The following is a 27,293-nucleotide window of genomic DNA, read 5'->3' as shown; positions in this document are numbered from 1 at the left end:
CTGCAAAAGTAACTCCAATTCACAAATCTGGTTCTAAGGATGATGTTGATAACTAATGGCCAATCTCAGTACTACCAAACATGTCAAAATCAATTGAAAAACATGTACGTGAATCATTTATAATTAACCAAACACTTGCTGTTACACCCTAATTAATCAGTCTTTAGACAGAAATGTTCATGTGAGAATGCCCTGACCAAGGTAGAATAATAGGATCTGTATTTGTAGATTTTTGGAAAGCTTTTGACATGGTGGATCATGAAATCCCTTTGAAGAAACGGAAAATCTACCAATGTGATGAAAGCACAGTTAGATGGTTTATTTCATATTTAAGTGACAGAACACATGTTTATATAATTAATGTTCTGTCTGACCCTGGAACAATTAGATATGGAGTACCACAAGGTCAATTCTAGGTCCATTACTATTCATTTTATTCATTAATAACCTACCACTTTTACTAAGGGACTCAACATCATCTACAGATCTCTATGCAGATGACACAACATTGTCAGTCATCCAAAACACAAAGCATGAACTCAAAATTTCTTTACAGAATGCACTAAAGAAACTGGACAACTGGTGCACATGCAATGGCATGGGGTAAATACTGGTAAAACTAAAATATTACTCGTCTCAACACTGCAAAAAAAGGACAAATCTTGATAGTGATGAACTATGACATGGAAGGATAAAAATCTGCAAATGGTCTGTCATGATAGACTAATTGGTGTTCTGGTAGCTAATAACCTATCATGGACTGAACATATCAAATATATCAGTAAATTGTTGTTCTAGGGTTTAACGCCATTTTTCAGCACAAGATAGGCCATATATGGCGGCCAGTATAACTGGTGGAGAAGAACCCTGGAAAACCCAGGAAAGAACCACCGACCCATGAGAAGCTACTGGCAGGCTTTCCCACGTACCCACGCTAGCCGAGCTTTGGACTTGAACATACGCAGACAGAGGTGAGATGGCAGTGATCCGGAACGGTGAGCACTTTAAACCACTCAGGGCCCCCAAATATATCAGTTAAAAAAAAAAAAAAGGTCAAGTGTATAGCTTCTCAGTAGGATAAGACATTTTCTCCCTGAAAGGTACAGAAAACTACTTTATAACAGTTACATACAACCCTATTTAGACTACTGTAATACAGTATGGAGCAATTCAAATGATAAATACATAGCAAAGCTGGCATATCTTCAAAAAGAGCATATGGGCTAATATTAATCCAGAAAGAAAGCAAGGAAAAATTTAGCTGGTAAGTTAAAAAGAAAATACCTGTTAAAGACCGAATCCGTTTGAGGAGAGCCAAATTAATGTACAAGATATCCAATAATAGTGATCCTGAATATTTACAATCACAATTCCAGTATCGGCTACCTGACAATACTCTACACCTACGATCCATGTCTACCAAACAGAATAAAATTCGCAAACCAAATAAGGAATAATTTTTTCTTTAAGTTTCCAATACTCTGGAACTTTGCTCTGGAATAGCATTACAGTTGAGATTAGAAATGCCCACTCTATTTCCTTCTTCCAAACCCAATATATCCAGTGGCTTCAGAGATGCAGCTAAAATAAAAATAAATTCCTTTGTATGTGGACCTCAAGGTAGATTAGTTCTTAGCTAATTGTGTTACCCTCTTTAAATAAAGTCATTATTGTTATTATTATCATTATTATTATTATGAATCTGTCATTCTGGACTGGAGTCAGACAACAGCACATTTTTATACAATGTCCTTGTCCACTAAAAAGCCACTGTCTGCTGTTCAGGACATATTTATTTTTGTTCAGAAGGGACCTCTAGCAAACCATGATTTGGTCTGCCTCTTTAACAACTGATTAAAAGTATATAATGCTAGAAAATTTATATACACAGCAGAAATTAATAAATCCACAACCTGACTGCTTGTAATTACCATCAGCATCCAATGCTGTGATCTTAATTCCTCATACTTAGGGAATATTTTGGACATTTAGGACTGCATTTTTCCCCTCCACACGCTACTTTGGAAATAAATGCAGCAGTTTCAATGAAGAGTTAATCTTCTCTTCATTACATATTCTATCAATGATCTACCATGTGCTCTCATTTGGTGCCTGCCCATGCTAACTAAAATCAGTACATTTCTGTCAGCCAATGAGAATGCTCCGTACAGTAAGCTTGGTTGAACTTCATTCAGTCTGATGTCATCCATAATCTTTTATCCTTATTTTCTTGGGTCTTTTATGCAACCTATTTGTGTCATTAACGGAACTTGCATGTGCCAAAAAGGAACAAACATCCCACAATGGGAATGATGCTCTACTGGACTAGAGAATTTCCGGGAACTCAATATAAGACCTGTCAAGTGCTGATGCCCTCTCTGATACTCTTCTGCAGTAACAAGGATTTCTAATTAATTTCTGCAGAACATGTATTGAATGTCAGCTTGGCACAATTTTCATTTACAACAAAGGTAGACATCATTACAAGTCTTTTGGAAAGAAAGTCCCATGTTATATCATACATTCATGGGGAGTAGTGACATTTTAAAAAAAAGTAATCATGGCAGCCATATTGGATGTATGGCTGGCACCATGTTCATTTAAGACAGGATGAAAACCCCATGTCATAATGATCATCCATTTAGGGAGACTAGTAACAACAAAATGTTTAAGACAGTTGTAGCAGTTATATTGAATGCATGACTGGGACCATTGCCATTTAGGACCAACTAGAAGTCACAATAAGATTAGTGGATAAAACCCCATGATGATACATCTCGATTTGAGTAGAGATAAAGTCTTCCTGATATGGCTTTCCATTTACGAAGAGTAGCTGTAATGATGACTGCTGCAGCAGCCATACCAAATATCCGATCTGGCACCATTTTATTTAAAATCAACATCATAAGAACTCTTCCAGTGAAAACCCCACAAAAAAATTACTTTCTGTTCTAGCAGAGTTGCGATAAAAAGATTTTTGATACTGACATAGTGGCCCATCTTAACATAACCATCCACTCAAGAGCAGTGAACTTTCAAGATAACTGCCATGGTGGCCATATTGGATGACAAACCCATCTTAATAGACATCCATTCAGAGTAATAAGATATTCAAGAGGATTCCAATGGTGGCCAAAGTGGATGTCCAAGCAGCACAGCTTTCATTTAGACCAGCCAGGCATCTTAAAAAGTTTTCTTTTGTGTGCACACCCCACACTGATATTGCCATCTATTTTGGAGGAGTAGCAAAAAAAGATTTATTAGAAGGCTGCCATAGTTGCCATACTGGGCTTCAGATCTGCACCCTTTTCATTTAGGATCAACCAGGCATCATAAGAGATCTTCAAGTGAAAACCCTATGCTGATATGGTCAGCCATTCAAACACAGTAGCAATAACAATATTTTAATGATATCATAAACCTGTCACATCCATTTACAAACATACAGAATGAATTTCCATCCCGTGCACATTTGTGATTTTATTTTGCAATAACTGTAAAATGTCTTTCTTTCTGAATCACTTAATTCAGGTCACAAGTAACCATCAACTCAATGTGCAATAATTTCTCAAAGTTCTGTCATATCTGAAATTATACGAATCTGATTAAATTAGAAATAGTTACTTCTGATTCTTTGGAAGCTTTACCAACTTTATCTCCACTTCATGTGAATTTTCCTTTTCTGAATCTACCTTTTTACCATTCTTGCAAATATAATTTATTAAACTCTTCTCCACAATGAAAAGATAACCTTATTTAACTAGTTCGAAGGTGATCATAACAATGTATGTATGTATGTATGTATGCATGGAAAGAACACTTCCATCAGCTCCTAAATCAGCTCTCCTCAGTCAGCCAGTCTGTTCTTGACTTAATACCCCAACAGCCAACGCATAACCAACTTGATATTCCATCAATGATAAAGGAGCTGAGGACAGCCATTAAAAAAATGAACTGTGGCTGGGCACCTGGAAAGGATGGAACCCCAGCGGAGGTGTACTAGGCTCTCTGTGAACATACTTTGGAGGCATTCAACGATGTACTAATCAGCATCTATACAGAAGAGGAGATGCCAGACGACCTCTGTGACACATCACTTGTGACCCTCTATAAGAATAAACGCATACATGCGGGCTGCAGTAACTACAGAGGCATCTCCTTGCTCTCCATGGCTGGCAAAATACTAGCTCATATCATTCTCAACAGGCTTATTGCGGCATTGTCAAAAGATAACCTCCCCGAGACTCGGTGTAGCTTTCACCCAGAATGCAGCACCGCTGACATGATCTTCGCAGTGATACAAGTCCAAGAGAAGTGCCTTAAGCAGAACATGAATCTGTATGCCGTCTTCATGGACCTGACAAACACTTTCGATAAAACAAGAGACACACTGTGGGTAGTACTCAAGAAGCTTGGTTGTCCTCAGAAGTTTACCAACCTGATCCGGCTCTTCCACAATGACATGACTGGAGAGATTCTTTGAGACGGTGAACTCTCTGAGAAATTCCCCATAACGGTGTCAAACAGGGCTATGTACTTGCTCTGGTACTCTTCAACCTCTTCTTCACACAGGTACTGATCCATGCCATCTTTGACCCTGACCTTGGTATCTGCATTAGATATTGCCTGGATGGACCAGTGTTTGATCTCCATTGCCTAGCTGCAAAAACTAAGACACTAGAAAGACTCATTGCTGAAGCACTCTTTGCAGATGACTGTGTCCTCATGGCACATGAAGAGACTCACCTACAGGCAATCACAGACAGGTTCTCTGAAGCATCCAACCAATTTGGACTCACAATTAGCCTAGGAAAGAAAGAAGTCCTCTTCCAGCCCACCCCAAACACTGTCCCTTCACAACCCTGCATCATCATTGGCGAATGTGGACAGTTTCAAATACCTTGGCAGCACAATATCCAGTTATGGCTTCCTGGACAAAGAGATCACTGCAAGGATCCAAAAAGCCAGTCAAGCACTCAGACAACTCGGAACCAAGGTCTTGCAGCACAAGGGCATATGCCTGTCAACAAAGATAAAAGTGTACAATGCAGTTGTCCTCACGTCTCTTTGTACAGCTGTAAAATGTGGACTGTCTACCAAAAGCATATCAGCCAGTTCCAGCAATTCCACCAGTGCTCCATGAGATATATCATGCAGATCTAGTGGCAGGACTGAATCACCAACCAGGAAGTCCTTGATAGAGCCAACACAACAAACATCAAAGCCAAACTAATCCAGGCCCATCTTTGTTGGACTGGCCATGTCATCCGCATGAATCAAAACAGAATCCCAAAGCAGCTGTTCTTTGGCTAGTCCAGGGCAACCAAAAACAAGGTCACCCTTGCAAGAGGTACAGAGACAATCTCAAGATGCACATCAAATGGTCAGACCTTCAACCCCATCAGCTCGAGCTCGCTGCCTCAGACAGAAGCCACTGGCATGCCCTGACCATTAAAGCCTGTTTCAACTTCGATGTTGACCGCTGCAGCATCTTGCTGCAGCTCATGAGAGACGTCACAGAGCTGTATCCCAGCCACCCCCGACCACCAGTGTCCCATGCCCCACCTGTAACTGCCTGTGTGCATTGAAAATTTTGTCACCGGAGCCACATGCGTGTCCACCATTGACGAGATCACACAACTTGTCTTCCTTGGCACAAAAGACTACCTGTATGTGTGTGTGTGTGTGTGTATATGTATGCATTGTTTTATGATACTTCAGCACAGACGTGGCTATCAAGTGCCAAGAAAGGTTTAAATCTGAACTGCATACAAGGGATATAAGTACAAGATAAAACATAGAGATGTTAAAATTCTGTTAAATGTATTTAAAAAAAACTGATAAACACATTCAAAATCTTTACATGATTAAAGAATTTGATGATTGGCCAATCAACAGTTGCTAAAAAGTCAAGCAACATTTATTATCTATAACCATTTATGGTAACTGTGATACATCACAGACCATAAATGAATAGAGACAAGGTGATTCAAGGATACAGTATACATAATGAGTACAAATGGGCAGATAGATGTTGATAATCTGATAAAATGAAAACAAAATGTACCGGCTCATTTCAAAATATCAAAAGCACTTGATCACGACTAGCATCTTCTGAACTTCCACTTGTCCAACGCAGAAAATAAATTCTCTGGGACATTGGGCTATCAAATTTGATCGGCCCTATTGGTTAAACTAGGGGTATATTTTCTGAAAGAAAATAAATATGTGATTATACATATCTTGCATTGCAGAAAATTAGCCATTAGTATATAAAAAAAATGTTTCCTATTGCACTGGTTCAGAAATATGGGTAGGTGGTTTGTTTTTTAAACAGTATATATATATATATATATATATATATATATATATATATATATATATATATATATATATATATATATATATATATATAATTATAATAATTAGGATATGTAATGTACTAAAGGCTTCAATGTACTGGGCAATTTGGATGCACAAATCAATTTTGGGAATTTTCGTCTTTTTTACTACCATGTGGGGGGAAAAAATGCTTGGGTCGGCAATAATAAACCAGGACTATTGGCTGACTGGAAACATATTTCACTTTTGGCCTTAATCAGCGAATTTTGGCATTCCTCACAGATTATTGCTCTTGAACCAGCTTAAATCAGATTTTGGAAAAAACAACCAACTGATTATGCCTAGACTTCCCTCAGTCAATAAAATGGCACACAAGTATATGGCTCTTGAGCTTTACAACTGGCAGATACCATTGCAAGATTCAGGCATTTTGGTGTTCTACATAGCCCATACTTTAATCATGCATTTGTAAAACTTCCTTGAAGTATGGTTCAAACTATGACAGAATGCTTGTACTTTATGCAACATGCAATCAATTTACTTTAGCAACCATTTACATCAAGCCTAAGAACATAGACGTGCAAACAGTTGCCTACCTGAAAAGAGACATGACATTAAAAGCACTAGGATACCTTTACTGGTTGCATGAGAATTTTAAAGTTTAACAGTTAAATAAAAATTCTATACTACACAGAATACATTTTTAGATGCATAACTTTATACTAAACTGCTGTTCTTATACATCTTTGCTCTCCGAGTGCTTCAGCTTGTGCACATTTTGTGCAATTCCTGCATTTGCACACCCTGGCATATTCTCTGCAGTTATGTGCAATTCTAGTTTAATTTCTAAGATGATTATTTGCAGGGCTGATCAAATCCCATAACCCAATGTCCCAGACTATTTATTTCACCCACCAGACACACTGAATCCTTGATTCTACCCTTTTCCATGTATACCTTTACATCCTCTATCATACATTACTGGTGTTCATTGATAACTTGCATTTGCAGAAGTTTTATAACCATTTGACTACAAATTGAGTCAAGCTACCAAATTAATGGCAAATCAAAACATATCAAACAAAACAAAGTCGGCATGATTAATTACTGAGGTGTCATTAGCTACCAGGGTCCAGGGATTTTACCCCACCCACCCAACTATGTCATTAGCACCCACCTATACTCAGTAAATCAATAAACATTTCTGAAGACAAAAAATATTTAAAAGCCCTATTTTTGTGGCAAACCCTTGTACTTGTAAAATGAATGAACACACTGATTAGCAGTGTTTTAAGCAGATTTGTTGTACTGTGTTTACTCAAACCAAGTTCTCAAACATGGCTCCCTATGATTTGAAACCAATAAGTCAGTGTAATTAATGAAATATTTAACAATATTTGTGTTGGTTATGAATTGATTAAATAAGAGAAATGATTTTTTAATCTTTAATTGATTATACAAAGGATTAACTTCAAAATGTGATATTGCATGTGAAGTGGAACAATTACAGAGCTGCTTCTATAGTATAAGTCACATGGGTCAATTTTTTTGTATGTGCATTTACTCATTTTAAAATAAATATAAATGATTCTTTTAAAATTTAACATTAATTTTCTTTAACAAAAGTCTATTCAATCCAGATTATTGAATGCTCTGCACCTTAACTGTCACCAAGAAACCTTCAGATGAAAATTATCAATTACTCTGGACTTCTACACTGGTGGTCTTGTACTAAACTTCGGTCAAACTAAGAGAACGTTGTGCAGGATCATCACAATCAAGGACAGTACGAATTTGCTTATCAATATGTGTAGCTTTCACTGTGACATCACAGCATGCAACATTCAATCCAGATTGTACTGGATCACACCTTTAGCTTTATTTTGTCCAAAAATGTCTGCATACTTCAACATTTATTTTGCTGTATGCACCTCTTGGGGCATCTGAATTATGACCTTCCAAAGGAATATGGATGAATACGAATCCAAATGAAGTGAATACTTGCCACTTAAAGCTATGTGGAATCAAATTCCAAAAAAATGACACACATTACTGAAATAGTCAGTGCTTAATGCCTACATGAACTGTGTGACTTGTACTACAATCATATTTAAACGAAAATATATGGGCACTTTTGAAGTAGCCGCCATGCAAGCTAACGTATTTTTTGCAGAATTATTCTTGCATGGCAATAATGAGATTCAGATATGGAAAACTCATTTACAAGAGGAGAGATAAAACTTAAGACTGCCAATAGATGCAAAGTAACTATTTATTAGAAGAGACACAAGCCAAACTCTGTTGCAAGAATTCAAATATGACAGCTAGACAATTTTTCAGCTGCATTAGGTTGTTATCCTGGGATGAATTTATACATTCGGAAAGAAAGATGTTTTGCAGACATCATCCCAAACTGGCACAGGTTGGAAATTCAACCCGAGTAGTACTGAACTATAATAAAGTCTCAAATATATGATGATATTGATAACGGCGACACCACTGTAGCCACCGAAAAAACAATTTTCCAGTATGAAAACCGAAGTGACAGTACCTGCGCATTATTGATATTTAATTCACGTTTTAAAAAAATATGTGGTTTAAGACTGTCATTTCATTTTAGTATGACACAGATTGATTATTGCGGCATAACAAATTATATACAGTTCACGTGTTTTCAAAAATGGCGGATTCCGGGAAATCTCATCAAACAAATCAAGTCAAAAGAAAGTGAGCATTGAAGAAAGTACTTCAATTAGTTTACCTTTAAAACATTATGTTCTTGGACAACCTTATGAAATGCATACGATTTTATATTAATATTTTATTATATTTATTTAAATTAAAATAATATTTCAGAATAAGTGAATAAAATATTAAATCATTGTTTGTCGTCTAATTTCAATTACTTTCGACAGCAAGATACATAATTGCGCATGCTCAAAGCGTGTAACTACAAAGCGTGTAGCAACTTACATACCAGTGGTACTCAAAACAATCCCGTTACAACGGAAGAGGCGGCTAGATATAGTAAATTTGACAAAAATGACTAGTTACAGGGTAAGTATGTGACATTTTTTGAATGACGTCTACGTACATTGAAAGAATGCAGCTTTTCACCGTGTTTTGACAACTAGTACAAATTATAGAACTGTTAACACAACATCAGAAGCAGCTTGTTGTTAGTGTTTTTGGTTGCCAGACGTATATTTCATTTTTTTCTTTCTGCGTATTTGACAGGACTACACACGGACATAAGCTTTTATAATTTGTTCATATAATTTCTAATTATGACGTGTGGTTTTTATCAGAGAAACGTTGTTTTCGTTCTTTTTATATTTGACAGGTGCTCCTGCACCACTTGAATCTAGTCCTACATGTAAGACATAGCACATGTTGATTTTGTTTAGGAGCAATGTCTTACTATCCAAATAACGGCCTTGTATAGCGTGTTCCGATGTCGTTGACATCGGAATGAGTAGTCAAAGTTTCAGGAATATTTAACACATCTGGCAACATATATCGACATTCTGCCACTAATTTATGTGTAATTAATATGCTTACTGTGCTGTCTTTATCCTGGCAGAATGAAAATATGACACTAGCAAATGGATGCATTTTCATGTTCCGTTGTCATACATTTTAATTTGTTGCAATGTGACAGTAGTCGAGGTATGCCGAAGTAGGTTCATGTGGCAGATATGTTTCTTGAACAAAACAAAACGTTGCTTTAAAGTTCCAATAGGCATATTATATTTTTATTCATTTCGTTAAAGAATAATATTTCCACTTAACCCAATTTCGGCATTCCCGGCTTTCATTGCTTTCCAGTCAGCTGAAATGTAGGCCAACGAAACTTGAAAACAGGTCCATTTCTTTTGTGACAATTTGAATTTATTAGAAAAAAGACACCAGCGTAAGTAAAGTCTGACTAAAACATTATTACCTTACTTTGTCGAAAAGCGCTGTTATTTTAGTTGCCAGTTTTGTGAGATATTCCTGAAAATTTGACTTTCATTACATGTTAGTCGACATCAAAACACACTACACAGCGCTGTTAGTTAGGCAGTAAGACCCTGACGCCCAAAACATAAATATCAGTGTCAGGTCTTACATGTAGGACTACACTTGAATCTAGTCCTACATGTAAGACATAGCACATGTTGATTTTGTTTAGGTGCTGTGTCTTACTATCCAAATAATGGCCTTATATAGTGTGTTCTGATGTCGTTTACATCAATCAAAGTTTCAGGAACATTGCACGCACTTGGCAGCCAATATCATCACTCTTCCACAAATTTATGTGCAATTAATTGACTTACTCTGCTTTCTTTATCCTGGCGGAATGAAAATATGATACTATAGTCTGACTCTACATCCCCGTTTGTTTGTACCCCCCTACTGATTTAAAAACGAGAGCGTTTAATGTGATAAAAAGTACAGAACTAAGTCAATTGAATCATTGATTTATAATTTCTAACCTGACTGTGACCAGAATGGCACAAATGCTGGCATCCCCTGCACCGTTTCATGCTTAACGGACTTTCCATACTAACACAGCGCCATATTGCGTACACTATAGGCTAGTTTATTTCCATTAAACAACATAATGATGTAGTTCATCCTGTTCGGCAACTGCAGAATAATTGCGTTAATAACATAAGAGTTTGGAATGATATCCCTTTGCATATGTGAACATAGAATTAAACCGCTTGTTAAATCCGCATGAAAAGCAAATTTATAGTTGTCATTATTTTCCTTTGCTTGATTCGACATTGTAAATATCGGAAGCAGACGACTTATGTATGTACATTTGTAGTCATGATACACCCCATTGCTGAAAACGGACTTGTCCAGAAACTGGAAATGGATCTGAGCATGTCCGTCTTTTACACTGTGATAAAAAAACAAGACAAATGCTGAAAATTCTGTGCAGCTAGTTTCGCAGTTAATGTATGCTTCTTCAGGCATGAAATGTTTTGAAAGTAACAGATGGCGTCTTTTATTTTAAAACAACAATTACGTCATTATGTAACGTCATAAATGATATGCATCATCATAACAATTCTATATGACAGGAGTAGTATATGGGGTCGCTTTACGTACAATGGGAATTAGCATTAAAAAACACCCTGGGTCACTTTACGTACAATGGAAATTTAACATGGCGAAAAATCGTGGGTCACTTTACGTACAAGGGGAATTAACATGGGAATAAATCGTGGGTCACTTTACGTACAAGGGGAATTTAACATGGGATTTTTTTTTTTAAAAAAATTTTTTTAAAAAAGGGGTAGGCAATTCAAAGACTATCTCTTTTCGAGAAATATGGCTGGCCCTGAAAAGGGCCTTTGGGTTTTCTTCTTCTTCTTCTAATTTCTTCTTTTCCTCCACCAAGTTCTTATTTTATCTCCTACACTCTTCTTCTCTTTCTTTTTTTTCTTCTTCTCTTCCTCCTCTTCTTTCTTCCTCTTTTCATTTTCTTCTTCTTTTTCAATTTTTTCATTCCATTCTCTCATCCTTATCCTTTCCTCTTCATCCTCCTTTTCCTCCTTTATTTCTTTTAACAGATCACTGATGATTACCTTCATTTTTCGTAAATTGTTTATCTCCATCTTCACTCTATGGGGACTATATGAGTAGTGATCCTCGTTTAGGTTAACCAACATTTGCTCAAACATTCCTAAATTGTCTATGACGTTTTGCAATTTTTCCATTTTGTTAAGGTGGTTTGAAGCCATCTTCTTTTTATTCTTTGCAGAATGGTTTGAACCACGAATACTGTGGGTTCTTATACAAAAAGCGCGGACGTGAAGGAAAACATCCCCACTTTTCTCATTTCATATAATCAAACCCAAACTATACTCTCCACATACGCTAAGAAACAATAAAGAAACCCATAATCTACTATTCACACCAACCTACTTCATTAGTTACAAACACAAACACACAAACACATACACTTCCACTATTAATAAAGAGTTAGTGTTTATTTTCACACTACTCTACCTACTCACATTGGCAAATTAATAGTTATTTCTTTTCTAGAGTATTGGGTAGCCCTGAAAAGGGCTGTTTTGTTTGGAACTTCATGGGCACCTGGTTAATGGTGGCACCTTCCAGGCCTGGCGCCACATACGCATCTTATCCCCCAGTTACTTTTTACCTTTTGGGGGGAGAGAGCAGAGGCAGGATATGTCGCTTCAGAATCCCAATTTTCGCTCTCTGGGATTTTGAAATTTTTTCTTCTCTCCTTTTCCTCCTCCTCCTCCTCTTCTTCTTTCTTTCTTCTTTCCTCTTTATATCTTCTCTCCTCCTCTTCTTTGTTTCTTCTTTCCTCCTCTCTTATTCTTCCCTCCTCGACAATGGCTTCCGCGGCCAGTTCATTTAATATGCGCCTGGCATATTCCAGATGCACATGAAGCTCCAACAGTTTCTCAAGTCTCGTGTTCATTTTTTGGTGTTGATCAATCAACAAGGGTAGCTGGACTGCCGAACGAGTTTCAATTTATACTGAAAGCGCGGACGTGAAGGAAAACATCCCCCTAAAAACATAAAATTCATCTTACCTAGATCATGACCAAAAAAACAACAACAACGCGCGGACCTAAAAGAAACACTTGCTCACTTTTTTATGCTACCCATCACTTCAATAGACTATCCACATACTCAAAGCAATCCAATCTAACCCCAAATATTCACCTCAAGCAGCCCAAAAAAACAAAACAAACAAACATCATTTTAATCTACTATCCCCACCAACCTACTTTATCACTTACAAACACTAACACACCAACACATACCCTCAAAATTTTTAAGAAAGAGTTAGTGTTTATTTTCACACTACTCTACCTACACACATTGGCAAATGGATCATTACTTCTTTTCTAGAGTATTTGGGTAGCCCTGAAAAGGGCTGTTTTTTGTTTTGCTATGGCATTCTTTTTTAGTTTCTAAGAATGCGATGTCCTCTGAGGATAGACTTTCTGGCAATAGGTCTGCTTCTTCGGAAAGAGAAGAAGAACTCTTTGGTGTCGATACGGCAATCGACAAAGCCTCTGTCAGGTTCAGGTTGCTGCTGCTGCTGCTGCTGCTGCTGTTCTTGTTGTTGCTGTTGCTGCTGTTTTTGAAGTCTGTACTTCTCTGTCCATTCTTCTTTTTCCCTGTTCACTTCTTCTCTGAAGAGCTCTTCTATTAGGTCTTCAGTGATTTTTAACATTCTCACATTCTCTATTTCTTCTGGCTTCGGTATCAGACTGTGTCTGACCCTATGCAAATTCACGTAGGCTTCGTTGAGCTTAGCTAGTTTGGAGCACATCTTCTTAGGAGGATGAGTCGACAATGGATGGTTAGACTGGAAACAACCCCGGTTATTATAGTGAAAGTGCGGACGTGAAGGAAAACATCCCCACACGATTTTCGATTCGCAACGTTCAGTGATTGTCATGAGAGGGATAGTAAGAAATGAAAGAGCATCAATTCAACATTCTTATAGCTAAACAAAAGACAAAGGCATTTTTTCAAAACACAACATTTTTTATTCAAAAATCACTTAACACTAAACAACAACTCTAACATTTTTTAACACTAATATAACACTATAACATCAAACAATTTTTTTTCAAAACACAAACATTTTTCTCTCAATCAACAATCTACTTTGAACAGGGCTGACAACGTTGTGAATGAAATTGTGATTTCCACTGTTGGAAATCATTAGGCCATTGATGGACACTACGTTTCCTAGCTTGAGACAAAAGATAAGCATAATGGTCACAAAACCATCGATCTACTTTCACATCGTTTCTAGCAGAAGAACGAGGATCGAAATGAGTCACTAAATGTTCTAAGGAATAGCCCAGGCTGCGATGATGCAGAAAATACACACAGTACTGTCCACACACCAAGGAATCTGTGCCTTGTAATTTCACGTTATTGAATCGGGTGGTTTGAGCATTTCTTCTCATAAAGTCGATGATATCGTCTTCCAAAGGGGGCAATCCATACGAATCGAAATATTCCACACATCCTTCTTGAGGAAAGTAGACGGCTACCCAGTGGGTTCCTGGGAGATGACTATCGTCCGTGTTGATCACGTAAGCTTGATGGTCTTTAGGTTTGCGATGAGGGAGTTCATCTTTAGCACAGACGACGGGATTCCAAGAAGACGTATACGAACTGTGGTTCAAAAGGTAATAAAGTTCCCAGGTATCCATTTGTGTTTGTTTTCTTCTTCACAGGTAATAATAAGTCGTCAATTCGATCCTGACTTTTTGCTTGAAAATGTCTGACGAATAAACGGTTATTCGTTCTGTTTCCTCACTCTGATTCAGGAGAGCTTCGATACGATGGATCTCTTGAGTGGTTAATGCTGGACAAGAATGTTCACGCAAGTCTTTATACCACTGGTGCAACACGTCTTTGTTCGAGATGAGACTCCAAGCTTCGTCCAGATACTCGTCCAATTTTTCTTCTTGACTTAACATCAGGCATTTATCGTGTTGAATTTGACTGGGATGATCGTTTTGACATCCATAGCAATTTTTCTTGATCAATTCCGTCATTTTGTCGACCAAGTGTTTGGCAAAACAGGAGACTAAATGGGCTTCTTGTTCTGGCCATCTCGACTTCATCAAAACTTCTTCGTCTTTGTCTTGAGATTCTTCTCCTTCCACGGTCTCCTTACATTCCATCTCCAAAGTTTCTCCACTAGGTAAAGAGGGATAACAGTCTTCCATGGCTTTCTAATAATCTAGAATGACTTCTCTCAAACTGTTGATTTCTATGGTATTATCGAATTCTGCATACAGGATGACGTTCACTGTCTGGGTCAGTGGTTTTGCAAACTGAAGTTCCACACGAATCTGGCCAGATTTTATAGGGTGGAAATGTCCCTCGTCGCTGCCTTGGTCTGGAGTGAAATCGAAAGCCCACAAAACATAGCCTCCGTCATATTCTTCGTACTCAATGCCGTGACTGGTGTTGGTTCCTAACTGGCCGGTGGCTTCGTACAGGGACAAGTACGATCTCAAGTAATTTTTGTCACCAAATTTAGGTTCGAAAGGTCGGGTACACAAGGTCTTGCCATCGCGACTGACTTCGATCTTGGACACGTCGAAGTGTTGAAAGTTGAATGGATTTTTATGGATGGCTCCGTTGAAGGCTTCATTATCGACCATACCAAGGATTAAACGCTTGGGTAGCTGTCCTTGAAACAGATGATCTTGGGTTATGGATTGAAGGTTAGCGGGAATGGTGAACGTTTTCACTTCCACGCGTCGGATGGGATACTTGGCGTTCGTTCTGCTCAACGTCTGACTGATTTCGTTTGCCACTTTAGGTAACACTTCTACGCGTCGTACGTAGAGTTTGGCCTCTTGGATTATGCTTTTAGGAGCCTTAGCAAGATCAGCAGCCTGCAAATGGAAAGTGGTACTGCTGCGATTCAGTCTCAAGCGAACATTGACCCCGTTCAGCAAATATTTCTCTTGCAACCACATGTCCAAATGCAAACGATCCATCAGTTCTAAACTCTTTTTACCTAGGATTTTGGTTCCTCTTGCCTCAAAGCCGGAATTGCTTGGATCTATTGTGTCGAACTTGTCCGGTGTGTCATCTACCCACAGCACACAGGCATTGAGATGACTTGTCTTGGCATCTGTTCCGTACGTCAAGAGATTTTCCAGGTAGGCACGGTAAGGGTATGTATCCATGCTGCTGCTGACCAGTTTGTTATTCAAGTACAAATCCACTGAGCTGAACAAGGAATGCATGAAATTGTTGACGGGAGCTATATTATCATCGTCTTCTACTCCTTTATCCTCTTTTTTTATAACTTGGACTTTCAAGTACAAGTAACTGCTATTCAAATCGATGTAATCTTCGGGCTGTCCTTTGATTTCAAACTCGATGGGAGCGGAATCGGTCAATGAGGAGATGGGATGAAATTCCACCCATTGGGATTCTTGCATGGTCATCATGGTGGGGGGCATGGCAAACAGATCCAGTTCCGTCTTGGAACAGGCGCAAGACTCTCGGTGCATCATTTTTTGTTGTTGCTGTGTTTCAATAATCGAAAACGTCTAAGTCTCGAACGGTTCTTCTTTTCTTGGCCTTTCTCGCTTGAAGTCTGGTGAAAGGGTGTTTTCTTCTTCGTCGTCTCTTTCTGCCTTGTCCTTGCTGAATGCCTGACTCGGTAGCGTGCAGGGCATTTATAGGTGTGTCTCGTCGGCCCAAAATGTCTTTGCCCGTTTGCAGCAAGACATTTTTACCTGCCCTCATGAAGGCTTCTTTAGGGTTTTGTTTGTCGATGATGACATTTTGGAGAAATTCTTTGCCTTGCGTCAGTGCCGCATCTTTCAAGGCGTGCAATCCGCGTGTCACCATCGGTTTCAACACTGGGGCCACCGAACGAAAGGCCGATTTTAACATGTCTCCTAAACCGTGTCCTCGCTGTCGAGCCACCCCTCGGTACACTGGATACATGACTTACGAGTCGTGAGAGAACCGTTTTCGAAAATGGAGTTTCACCGTGACTTTTCCTTTGGTGAATGGAATATCTTGTCCCAGATCTCCTTTTATAGTAATGTTGACCGTGTCCAAATACGACTTGCTGACAGGTAAATAGTGAGGATGGACAAATTCGCGGTGGACGTGGTAAGTGTTTCCACCTTCCTCGTCAGCGTTCGTGGCAGAATCCACTTTGAAAGGAATGACACGCAGTAATGGCACGGAGGTGTGTCCCACCACGTTGTACTCCACCACATCGGAGTACACAAAGATCAAATTCAGTCCTTGGTTCAGTTCTACCGGGAAACGAAAATACCTCGCAAAAGAGTCGTTGTCATGAATGACTGCTAATTCGGGGCTTTTTTTTTGTTCTCCTGTCTTCTTCAGCTCCGTGTCACCGCCCAATATGTCAAACAATTCAGGACAAAATAAGAAAGACATGAATTTTTTGGACCCCTCAGAAAATTTCATCAGAAAGCGACGAGCTATTTTGTGGTATTCCAGGGTGACACTTTTTTGGACATTCCCCAAAGCTTTATGGAACACGCCATTAAACCTGGTGGCTATGGTGCTGACCAAATGTTGACCGCTGAAATAATAGCCTGCGGGAATGATCAAGTTGTAGGTCCATGTTTGAGTTTTGTCATCATAGGTTTTATTGGTATATGTGCCAATCTTATTTAACTCCTCTTGCAATGGTTTGTCATGAACTTCCACCTTAAACCAATTTTGCTGTGGAATGACATTGAGGACTTGGGTTGGGTGAATCATTTCTACCAAAGCCACTTCCCAATGGGCTTCGTGATCTAAGGGGATGGCTTGAGGTAATTTGGCCGTGTAACAGCACAACTTGTTGTTGGGAAACACCTCCATGGAACTGTCACTGGGTAAGGTTAAGTAAAATTGGTTTTGGTGACTCATAATTCCAGAGTTCTGTGGCTGTCCGAGGGGATATTACTGGATGTCAGAGGCGTGTCTCCGCCCAAAATGGGGTTCTGGTTGTGGTTGTTGTTGGAGTGGTGACTGGCACTGGCACTGGACACAACGTTCCCGTTCGAGGAGAATTTCAGGGAGGGATTAGGAAGCAGGTAACCGATGCAACTGCTCAATAAAATGGTCCACAATTGTTTGTCTCCTTGTTGCAAACTCAAATTGGCGATGGCTGCCCCGATGACACAATACACCACGAAGATTTGGCAGAAAAAGACGATTTGCGTTTTAGGCACACGTTCTCCACACCACACCCACAAGGGTTGTTTTTGTAAATCTTGCACAGAAGAACTAGGGGAAGAAGGACTGGTCGACGTAGCTGCGTCTGATGTGTGAAAGGGCATGATGGTCACTTCTTCTTTTTATAGTCGATGACTTGCGAAGCGTCGATCCAAGAATCGAAACTGGGTGGATATCCTTTCCAACGTACTTTGACTTCTTTGACACGTCGTTTGCCCACTTTACGGGTTCTGCGTTTGAGAATGCTTTCGATGTCGTACACGTCGTCTTCTTTTTTGGTGACACGTTGTAACTCGGGCAAATAAAACGTTCCTTTGAGTACTTCTCCGTTCATGTCTTCCAATTTATAGACGGCAGGATGACGGCCATGCACTCGTCCAGTGACGCGAAACAGTTCGGTCGTCCAGTTAGGTAAGTAACCTTTGTCGAAAGTGCGTTTGGTTTTGCCAATGCGCACCCAATCTCCTACGGTCAACTCTCCACTTTTCTCGGGGACAGCCCTCGTCGGGGACGTACCGAACAGACGCTCAAACACCAGCACTTCGTTGTCGGGAGTCACGTCTTGCGGGGCACGTCCGATGCTTCGATGGTAAGATTGGTTGTACGCTTGCACCAGGTGCGGTAAGATGTCGATGTACTTCAGAGTGTGGTGATGCGTAAAATATTTCCACATGCGTTCTTTCAAAGTACGTTGAAAACGTTCCACGATGCTGGCTTTGGTTTCGGGATTCTCGGTGGTAAAAAAATGAATGTCACGTTTCTTTAATTCTTTTTGGAAAGCTTGGTTCAGAAATTCGGTGCCTTTGTCCGTTTGCCATCGAAGAGGGCGACGACCGCTTTGTTTCAACACCCGTTGCAGGGCTCGCACTAACTCACTGCTGGATTTGGAAGTCAAAGGCACGACCCAGGCAAATTTGGAAAAGACGTCGATGACACAAAACAAATATTTGTAGCCGCGATTGTAGCTGGCCAAATGAGAGACATCGGCTAAATCGGCTTGCCATTGATGATCGATGCCTTCCACTCGGGTGCGACTTCTGGCAAACTTGCGGCGAATGGGTTTGTGCAAAGTGTAGGTAGCTTGTTCTTGTAACCATCGTTGCACTTGAGGTAAACGGAGACTTTTCAGTCGCGTTTTGGCAGCACGATACAATTTTTGAACTCCTGCGTAACCTGCAGGATGCGATGGATCGTAGTAAATGCTAGCTAAGACTTTTTCCATTTTTTGTGTTGGTGTGTTAATAAGGCACCCACTCTTGGAAGAGGCTACTCTTTTTCTCTTGGGGTATTTTCTTGGATTGCAAGGCTTTGCGTGTGCGACCGGCAATAGGTGTCGAAGAGGAGGATGTCTGAGCAGGGGATATCGGTTCTTGTTTCACTTCTGTCTTCACTTTCTTTTTTTCTTGTGAGGAAGAAGGGGTGGCCATCATCTTTTTAATCCATCCAATTCTGGAGGTAGGTGGTGTTGTTAACTTGTGTACTTTTTCTGGTGGAGTTTGAAACCCTTCTTCTTCTTCTTCTTTTCCTTTTTCTGTCTTGACCACTGGTACCGGTACTGGTACTGGTGATGGTGCTGGACTTTTCATCAAGGTCTTAAAATCTTTCAAAGTGGGTAGAGCTGTTTCGTCTAAAGCTTTCTGGTGAAAGAGTTGCAGTCGTTGCAAGAGTTGACCGTACTTTTGCGATTTTTCTGTTTCGGACAAATCTTGGCGATCCATCAAGGACTGCAATTCGTGTTGTAACTGGGACATCTCGCTCAAATTGGGATTGGGAGGTAAATGCGGGGTGCGTTGTTCTTGCCACCGATGGTATTCCATCCATCGTTTGTAAGGCACTAAAGCTAGTTTTCGTCCTTCCATGGGGTTGTCAGGGGTCGATTCTGAGATCTTGGGACTTTCGAAGGCCTTTTTATCTTGCTCCCATCAGTCCTCCCAACATGGTTCCCAAGACTCCTTTCAGTATGGGGCCTAACAAGAGAGGCAAAATGCCTCCACGTTGAACCAACATCTTCTTTTTTTGACGAATGGGAATTTTCTTTTGAACCATTTGGCGAAGAACGTGACGATGTTTGCCTAAGCATTGTTTCTGGTGTTTGGACAAAGGGATCGTGCCTTTCAAAACGTTCAAACAACATTCGCAGACGGTATCGATGACCTCTTTGGAGGCCGTTTGAATGAGTTTTTTTCGTAGGGGCGAAGAAGCTTTGGACAGGACAGATAACAGGTCCCCATGTTTAGCTAAACGTGGTGGCAGTCCTTTCCTTTTCTTTCCTTGGGGTTTTCTGGAGGGTGACATTTTTGCTTGTGGGTTCCGGGACATTCACCGAACAGACACTAACGTCGATGACTTAACGCACACCCTTTTATCTTTTTTTTTTTTTGGGACTATCGCTTTGTCATAAAGGTGACAATGTTTTTCCCAAAATCGCCAAGGAATCCTCCCCTTTGTTGACGCCTCTTTTTCTTGGAACGACTGTGTCTTTTCTTAGGGTAATGTCGATGCTTGGCTAAGCGCTTTGTCGGATGACGCCTCTGCCTTTGTCTCTTTCTTTTGTGGCTTCTTGGAGGTGACATCTTTTACAAGTTCACTGATACCCCGACTTGGTCACAGGCTCTTTTTATACTGGAACGCGTCGCCACTGATTGTCTTTACGTTTTATCAGTTTGAGGACAGGCATGACACGTCGTGCAGGGGTACGCAACGGACTAAATCGAGCCAGTTCTTGCTTGGACAAATCCAGTAAACTTTGTAACATGCCCGATCTTTCTTGGACTTTGATTTTGGGAGAAGGTACTTTGTGAGCAGCAGCCACTGCCACTAAATTGGAGGGTCCTGCCACTGGGGAAGTTCTTTTGGGGGTCATCAACGGAGATGTTCTTGGTGTGATCAACGTCTCCAAGTACTCTTCAGTTCTGGGTGTCATCAACGGAGAAGTGGATGAACGTGAGGATGCCGGAGACGCAGTCACGGCCGTGGCAGGTCGTGGTTTGCGAGTGTAAGGTTGCGTCCTGGCCGAAGTGCCTCTCTTGCGACTAGTTTTCTTCTGTGGACTTTTCTTTTTCTGGGGACTTTTTCTCTGTTTCTTTTTCTGGGGGCTTCTTTTCTTTTTCCGGGGTGGTGTCTGGTAAGAGGAGGGTCCTGCCACTGGAGAAGTTATTCTTCTTGGGGACCTGGTCTTTTTCTTTTTCTTCTTGGGGCTTCGTTGGACTTTTGTCTTGGGGATAACTTTGGGGGCATTAGGATCCCATCTTAAGAGTGAGCGAATGATGACCCCTCCTAGAGTACCGCTCCCTCCAGGTTTCAAAATGATTTGTTTTTTGGTTTGAGTGTCGATGCGGGGATCGGCCAGTTGGACCAAAGCGACTTTGTTTCGATCGAAAAAGCGTTGGGTTTGATGAGGAATCTGAATGATTCCTTGGAGTAATTGACGTGCCGTCACCGTGAACCATCGTAAGACTTCTTTGAGACTAGCTTCTAAGACACGGGCTCGTGTTTGTGGATCTTTTTCTCGACTGATGCCATACAAGGCACGAATCAATTTGACGGGAAGATGCGACTGAAGGGACGTCATGTTCACACTGTGTGAGACAGACGAAAAAGGGTCTGAGGTTTTTATAGATTTTTTGATGGGGAGTGAAATGAAGTCGAGGACGGAGACGTGTACAGGACAGGCCCTCCGTCTTGGCACCAGTGGTGAAACAAGTGGGTACGAAATCGCAAATCCTCGGGAGTCGTAGGTTTCAAATCGACGAGTAAATAGGCGTGTGGCGTTTGAGTGGCATCGTCGTACGCCTGAGTCAGCCAAGGCGTTCCTAACTGTTTGGCTAAGACTTGCACTTGCGATTTATCTCGAGGGCTTTTAAACAAGACCACGTAATGCGCATTGAGACTGATGGTGCGATGGGCTTTACTTTGTTGAAACAAATTTTGGGTGATGTAAATGACACTGGCATTACGGTGATGCCCTTTGCGCGTGAACCACAATTTAATTTCTTCTTCGTCTTCTCCTAACATGTCGTCGAAAATGACCAAATGGGTTTGACGGGAGTCAGAGACGATGCCGTCGTCTTCTTTAGGAATGCCTTCCACAAACACGATGGAATCGCCTTGACTTTCTCGCAAAAGGCTGTACGCCGATTGCCACTCTTTGTAACACCACACGATCCGTTGAGGGGGCCGATCGATCAAATGATGTTTATGTTCGATCAAACGTTTGACGAATTCGGTTTTGCCTGAACCGCTAGGTCCAGCAATGAGCATGTTAAAGGGATGGCGAAGATACAAAGCCTCCCAACTGGCACGATCTAAGTGTTCGTCGATGACTTTGACAGTAGAGGAAGAGGGAGCAGAGACAGTAGAGGTAGCCATGGTGTGAGAAATGTCACTTGTGACACGAAAACAAACAAGACAAGAGTTTATATACTTTTTCAGAACACGTTTATTGAATGTTTCAAATATGAACACGAAAGACAAAAATACATACAACCCAAACAGTGATGTACAGGAATATAAAACACAGCAAAGCGATCAAAGTGGAATATAAACAAGTGTCTGTACAACATGTTTTGGTTAACCAAGATGTCCTAGGGACAGTGTGTAATGTTCTTACAGTCTCTACATGAGGTATTGTCACACAAGTGTCCTCCCGGAATGACCTTTCAGGCATGTCCATGACAGTCCTGTCCTGAAGCGAGTGGTTGTTCTCGGTGACGGGTTCTTCTGGCACCGTCACTAACACGGGTTGAAAAGTAACTTTTTTCCTTGAACAACTCTTGTGCATACTGGGCCACTTCTTGGGTCCAAGCCTCAAAACCCCCCTTTTTCCAGTCACGAACATCTGTCCAATGAGGGTGTAAGTCACAAGCTACACACACATCGTCATACACGTCTTGGGTAGCTAAAAGTTGACGAATCTTTTTTTCCTGTTGAGGTCGAGAAGTATCCAGATGAAACCGCAAGGCTTTGAGCAAAAGGAGTTTTTCGTGACTATTTAAGGCCATGGAGGTGGTAAGTACTGATCGTAAAGAGTCCACAAAGAATCGGCTGGTAAACGAAATCCCAAAAAACAAGTCACTAAGACACACACCACTTGTCGTCCCAAATTGAATGGATACAGTTCTTGTAATAATCGATGGTAATGATCCACGGTTTGAATATGGTCATTGAGTTCCTTCCACGGAATCTGTTGGATGACATGTGACATAAGTCGTGGCATGGCAGCCTGTTTTTATAGTCTCTTTGTTTCGGAAACAATACACGTACTTTCTAGCCAGAGATCTTCGTTCTCCAGTAGGGAATCTAAATCTTGCATACTGTAACCGAAACTTCAGAGTTCGTTTAGAAGTTTCCTCTTCCTCTAAGTAGATTCCACGTAAAATATGTTGATAATCCTTTAACTTGTCTTCCTCAATATATTGCTGTAGGTGAATCTCGAAGTAACCAAAATAATGAACATTTCGATCATTCACTAACTCAAAGTGTTGAACAAGGTCTGACCACTGAAACAATTTCTGACGAATCAGTTCTCTTATACCATTCAGGTACCAGTGGTTAAAGATCTGGTGACGTAACGGATGCAATTGTTCTTTACGTTTGACTTGTATTTTCACCAGCTCTCGGTAAATGCGTTCTCTCAACTCCACAGGCAAAGCACGAATGTTCTCTAGCAAAGTATCCATGAATAGGTCATACTAAATCCTCTTTGGTCTGACACAAGAAATGTACTCTTTGCACAAACATGGTTTCACTTCAGTGTCGAATTTAAATCGTTGAGTCACTAATCTACACATGACAATTCGTTCAGAAGTTTCCTCTTTCACTAAGTTGACATTGTGTTCAAGATGTTGATAATTCGTTAACTCTTCCTCTGGAATTCGATGCAGTACGTTTACAATGATGTAACTGCAATCGTCCATACCAAACCAATCCTTTTTAAAACTAGAGGATCGTTGATCAATGTCTGTCCGATGGAACACTTTCAATTGAATCAATCCTTGTATAGCTTTCAGGTACCAGTGGTTCAAACACCGGTGACGTAACGGATGCAATTGTTCTTTACGTTTCACTTGTATTTTGACCAGTTCTCGATAAATGCGTTCTCTCAACTCCACAGGCAAAGCACAAATGTTCTCTTGTAAAGTATCCATGAACAGATTATTATGGTAAAGAAGTTACTTCAATGTCTCGGTCCCACTAAGGGTAAGTAATGACAATTCGGTGACCATCGAGCATGTTCTACGTAGGCCGAATCTTGCGGTTCCCAGTGGTGAAGTGTCACATCGCAACTGAAGCACCTGACTTTATCTCCTTCGCCCAAGTAGAAAAATCCGGCTCTGGCTAATTCTTCGGGGGTCGGTCCTCCCAGATACTTAGGCCATTTTCCTTTGAACGATTGAAGACGATTTTCAAAGTCGCAGTATTCCGACAAACGCACAGGAAACGAATATTCGTCTTTCACAGGTTCGTTTCGATGAGGGTTGAGTGACATGGGTAGGAGTTTGCTCAGGGCTGGATGACATCCGTAGGGAGGCAAACGTGAAGGTCGACATTCCCCTTTAAACCCGGTAAAATGTCTAAGAGGACGAGCGGCATCGCTTTCGCATCCCTCAGGTTTGACACGCACAGCATCACTTTCCATGATAGGGGCAGTGAGAACAAAGTTCCCATGATGCTTTACGGCATCGCTCAGGTCACAAGGTACAGCATCGTATCCATCGCAAGGCTCACAATCGCACTCGTCTGCAAACTCCGTTACGCAATTACAATGGTAACCACATGGACAATCGCAGTTTCCTTCCGGACATTTTCCGTCGCAATGCATGGGTCTTATCCATCCAATATTAGTCACACTAGAGGAAGATACAACTTTTTTACAATCCCCAAACTGGAACGATGCCTCTTTCAAAGTATTCATCTTGTTCGCTCGGTCTTGGTAGTCACGATGAACTATCGATCTTGCCTAGGGTTCCTTTTTATGTACAGACCAATACCAACGTGACCGTACGGTAAGGTGAAATGATTGGGAAGTCGAACTCGCTTCTGGTACACGATTTGATAGACTTTTTCCAAGGGTCGACTGACGATGTTGTGAGTGGGTAAACGTACAATCTTGTTCGGTTGATAGGTGGTCACTTTAAAGTTTCCATCCTCTCCCGATTGCAAGGCTTCTTTCAATACCCCAAAGTTGACCACTCGACTGGTACGATAATTCAGAGTCAGTCCTTTCACTTTGCACGTCGTGTGCACTTCTCCTTGTTTGTCCCGGTATTCGTAGCCGTAATTTTTGGGACCGCCACTGACGAAACTTAGAATCTTGTCGTCGGGATGCTCGTCTGTCCAGGCTCCTAAACGGTCTCCTTCGATGTTAGGGTGATGTTGAATCGGGTGATGGATGTAAATGCAACTGTCCGTGTCAAAGTACAGGACGCGTTCTTCTAACAGTTCTAAAGCTTCGTACAATTTTAAGCGAGCATGGGCTGTCACGTAAGCCGCAATGATGACATTTCCAAAAGGGTCGTCTTGTACAAAGTCCAGATCTTCTTCGTAATTGACCAAGATCAAATCCTCTCGAACGACGTCCACGTGTTTCATGTATTTGGTTTTGTCGTGAATCATCTGGAAGTAGCGGGAAGGTTCTGTCAAATATTCCGTCTTGGGTAAACACGGTCGTTGTGCCATTTTACCCCACAAGCAATTTAACATCACTTTGGCAAACGATCGCCTGCCTTCGTTTTTCTCGATGTGGTCTAAAGTGATGCCTTCTTGTTCGTAGTATTTCTCTTTGAATTGTATTTGGTCTTCGGGAGTGTGACACCAGGAAGGATAGCCGCTGGCTTCTTGCTTCAGTTTCAAAAAGGCATCCACGTAGTCGGCGAAAATGCCTTTCTGCGTGGGGTCACCCTTGCGGTATTGTTGTGTCTTGGGAAAGTGGCAAATTTCGTATACTTCTAACAGTTCGTATCCCATGTCCAGAGCTTTGAACAATTCTACGCTGACCCAGGTTCCCGTCAAGGCCCGTTCTTCCTGGGTGTGCTGACAAGGCTGATCTTGGTTGCACGTTTCGGCACAAGTACGGCACAAGGGAAACATCAGTTTGCCTTGACAATGGTGAGGTAAGACGGGATGGTATAGGTTCGTGGGAGGCAAAACTTTGCACTTGATCAAGCCTTCGTATTGTCGAATGTTTTTCAGGTCGATGTGTTCCGTCAGCAATTGCGGGTGCCCTACAGGAAAGCGACAATATTTGCACACGTAGGGATACAGCGAACACACGTCCAAGTATTTGATTTCTTCTCCCTTCTCTTCGTCGGCTTGGTACAGCAAACAGGTGGCATTGGTTCTTCCTCCATACAAACTATCCCTCGGGTTCAACGGGTCCATGAACTGGTAACTTTCCACGACACGTTTAAACTCGGGATCGATTTTCAAACGGTGATCGTATTCGTGTTCCCACATTTCCACCACTTGGTATCCTTGCTGTTCTAACTTCAAGCGTCGCTGACAAGTGTCCTGGTACAGGTCTTCCATGGTCCGTTGCAAAAACTGATTTTTAGTGTCGCGGTCAGGGTAACAGACGGGACATCCGTGAAATAAGCAACCGTTAAACTCGTACACGATCTTGGGGTTTTCTAAGTCCCAGCCATCGACCGAATACGTTCCGATGGTCTTTTCGCCTCCTCCGTTGCGGGCATGCTGAATCCACTTGTCTTCCTTGTCGCACAAGTAATGTAACCAGCGTAGGGCTTTGACCGAGTATTGACGTTTGACAAAGTGGGTCGTTTGAGGACTGATGACAGCCACGGTCTTTTCAGGCATGAATCGTTGTCGATACACTAAGGAACACGCTTTGGCAATGGTGCAAGCTTCTTTCAAAGGATCGACCCCTCCGTGTTCCATGAACAGTTCTCGAAATTTTCCACAGCAACGTCGTAAAATGTCCACGTCGGAACGACAATACTTTAGCATTTCTTCCTGAAAGTCGAAAGGGTCCGAGGCGTGAGCCTGGTACCAAGCGTAGAAAGCTTCTCGTTGTTCGGTACGCATGTTGTCGGGGTCGTAATAGTGAGCCTCTGGTAAATGGGGTAGAACGGCGTGTTGATTGGCTTCCGTATTGAAAAAGTGTGGAAAGTACCCTTTAGCCATTTCTGTCATTCCAAACGTTTTAGGCATTCGACTCAAAGGCATGGCCAAATAGCTCATCGAATCTTTAAACTGCA

General features: G+C 41.1%; 2 protein-coding genes across 2 annotated transcripts in view; one reads left to right on the top strand and one right to left on the bottom strand.

Annotated features, from left to right (window-relative positions):
• Positions 1-9,050, bottom strand: part of LOC149792343 (serine-protein kinase ATM-like) — a 360,810-nt gene extending 351,760 nt beyond the window's left edge. Inside the window, exon 1 of the mRNA XM_089970917.1 lies at positions 8,894-9,050. The gene's annotated coding sequence lies outside the window, so the exon portion shown is untranslated. The remainder of the gene's footprint in view (positions 1-8,893) is intronic.
• A 231-nt stretch (positions 9,051-9,281) lies between these two features.
• LOC149792342 (c-Myc-binding protein-like) overlaps positions 9,282-27,293 on the top strand; it is a 38,687-nt gene continuing 20,675 nt past the window's right edge. Inside the window, exon 1 of the mRNA XM_089970916.1 lies at positions 9,282-9,399. Within this exon, the coding sequence (XP_089827042.1) occupies positions 9,385-9,399 (15 nt within the window). The 5' untranslated portion in view covers positions 9,282-9,384. The remainder of the gene's footprint in view (positions 9,400-27,293) is intronic.

The sequence above is a fragment of the Sinohyriopsis cumingii genome, chromosome 9 (genome assembly GCF_028554795.1).
Source record: "Sinohyriopsis cumingii isolate HCF-2022 chromosome 9, ASM2855479v2, whole genome shotgun sequence".
Lineage (NCBI taxonomy): Eukaryota > Metazoa > Mollusca > Bivalvia > Unionida > Unionidae > Sinohyriopsis > Sinohyriopsis cumingii.
This window is presented reverse-complemented; position numbering and strand designations above follow the sequence as displayed.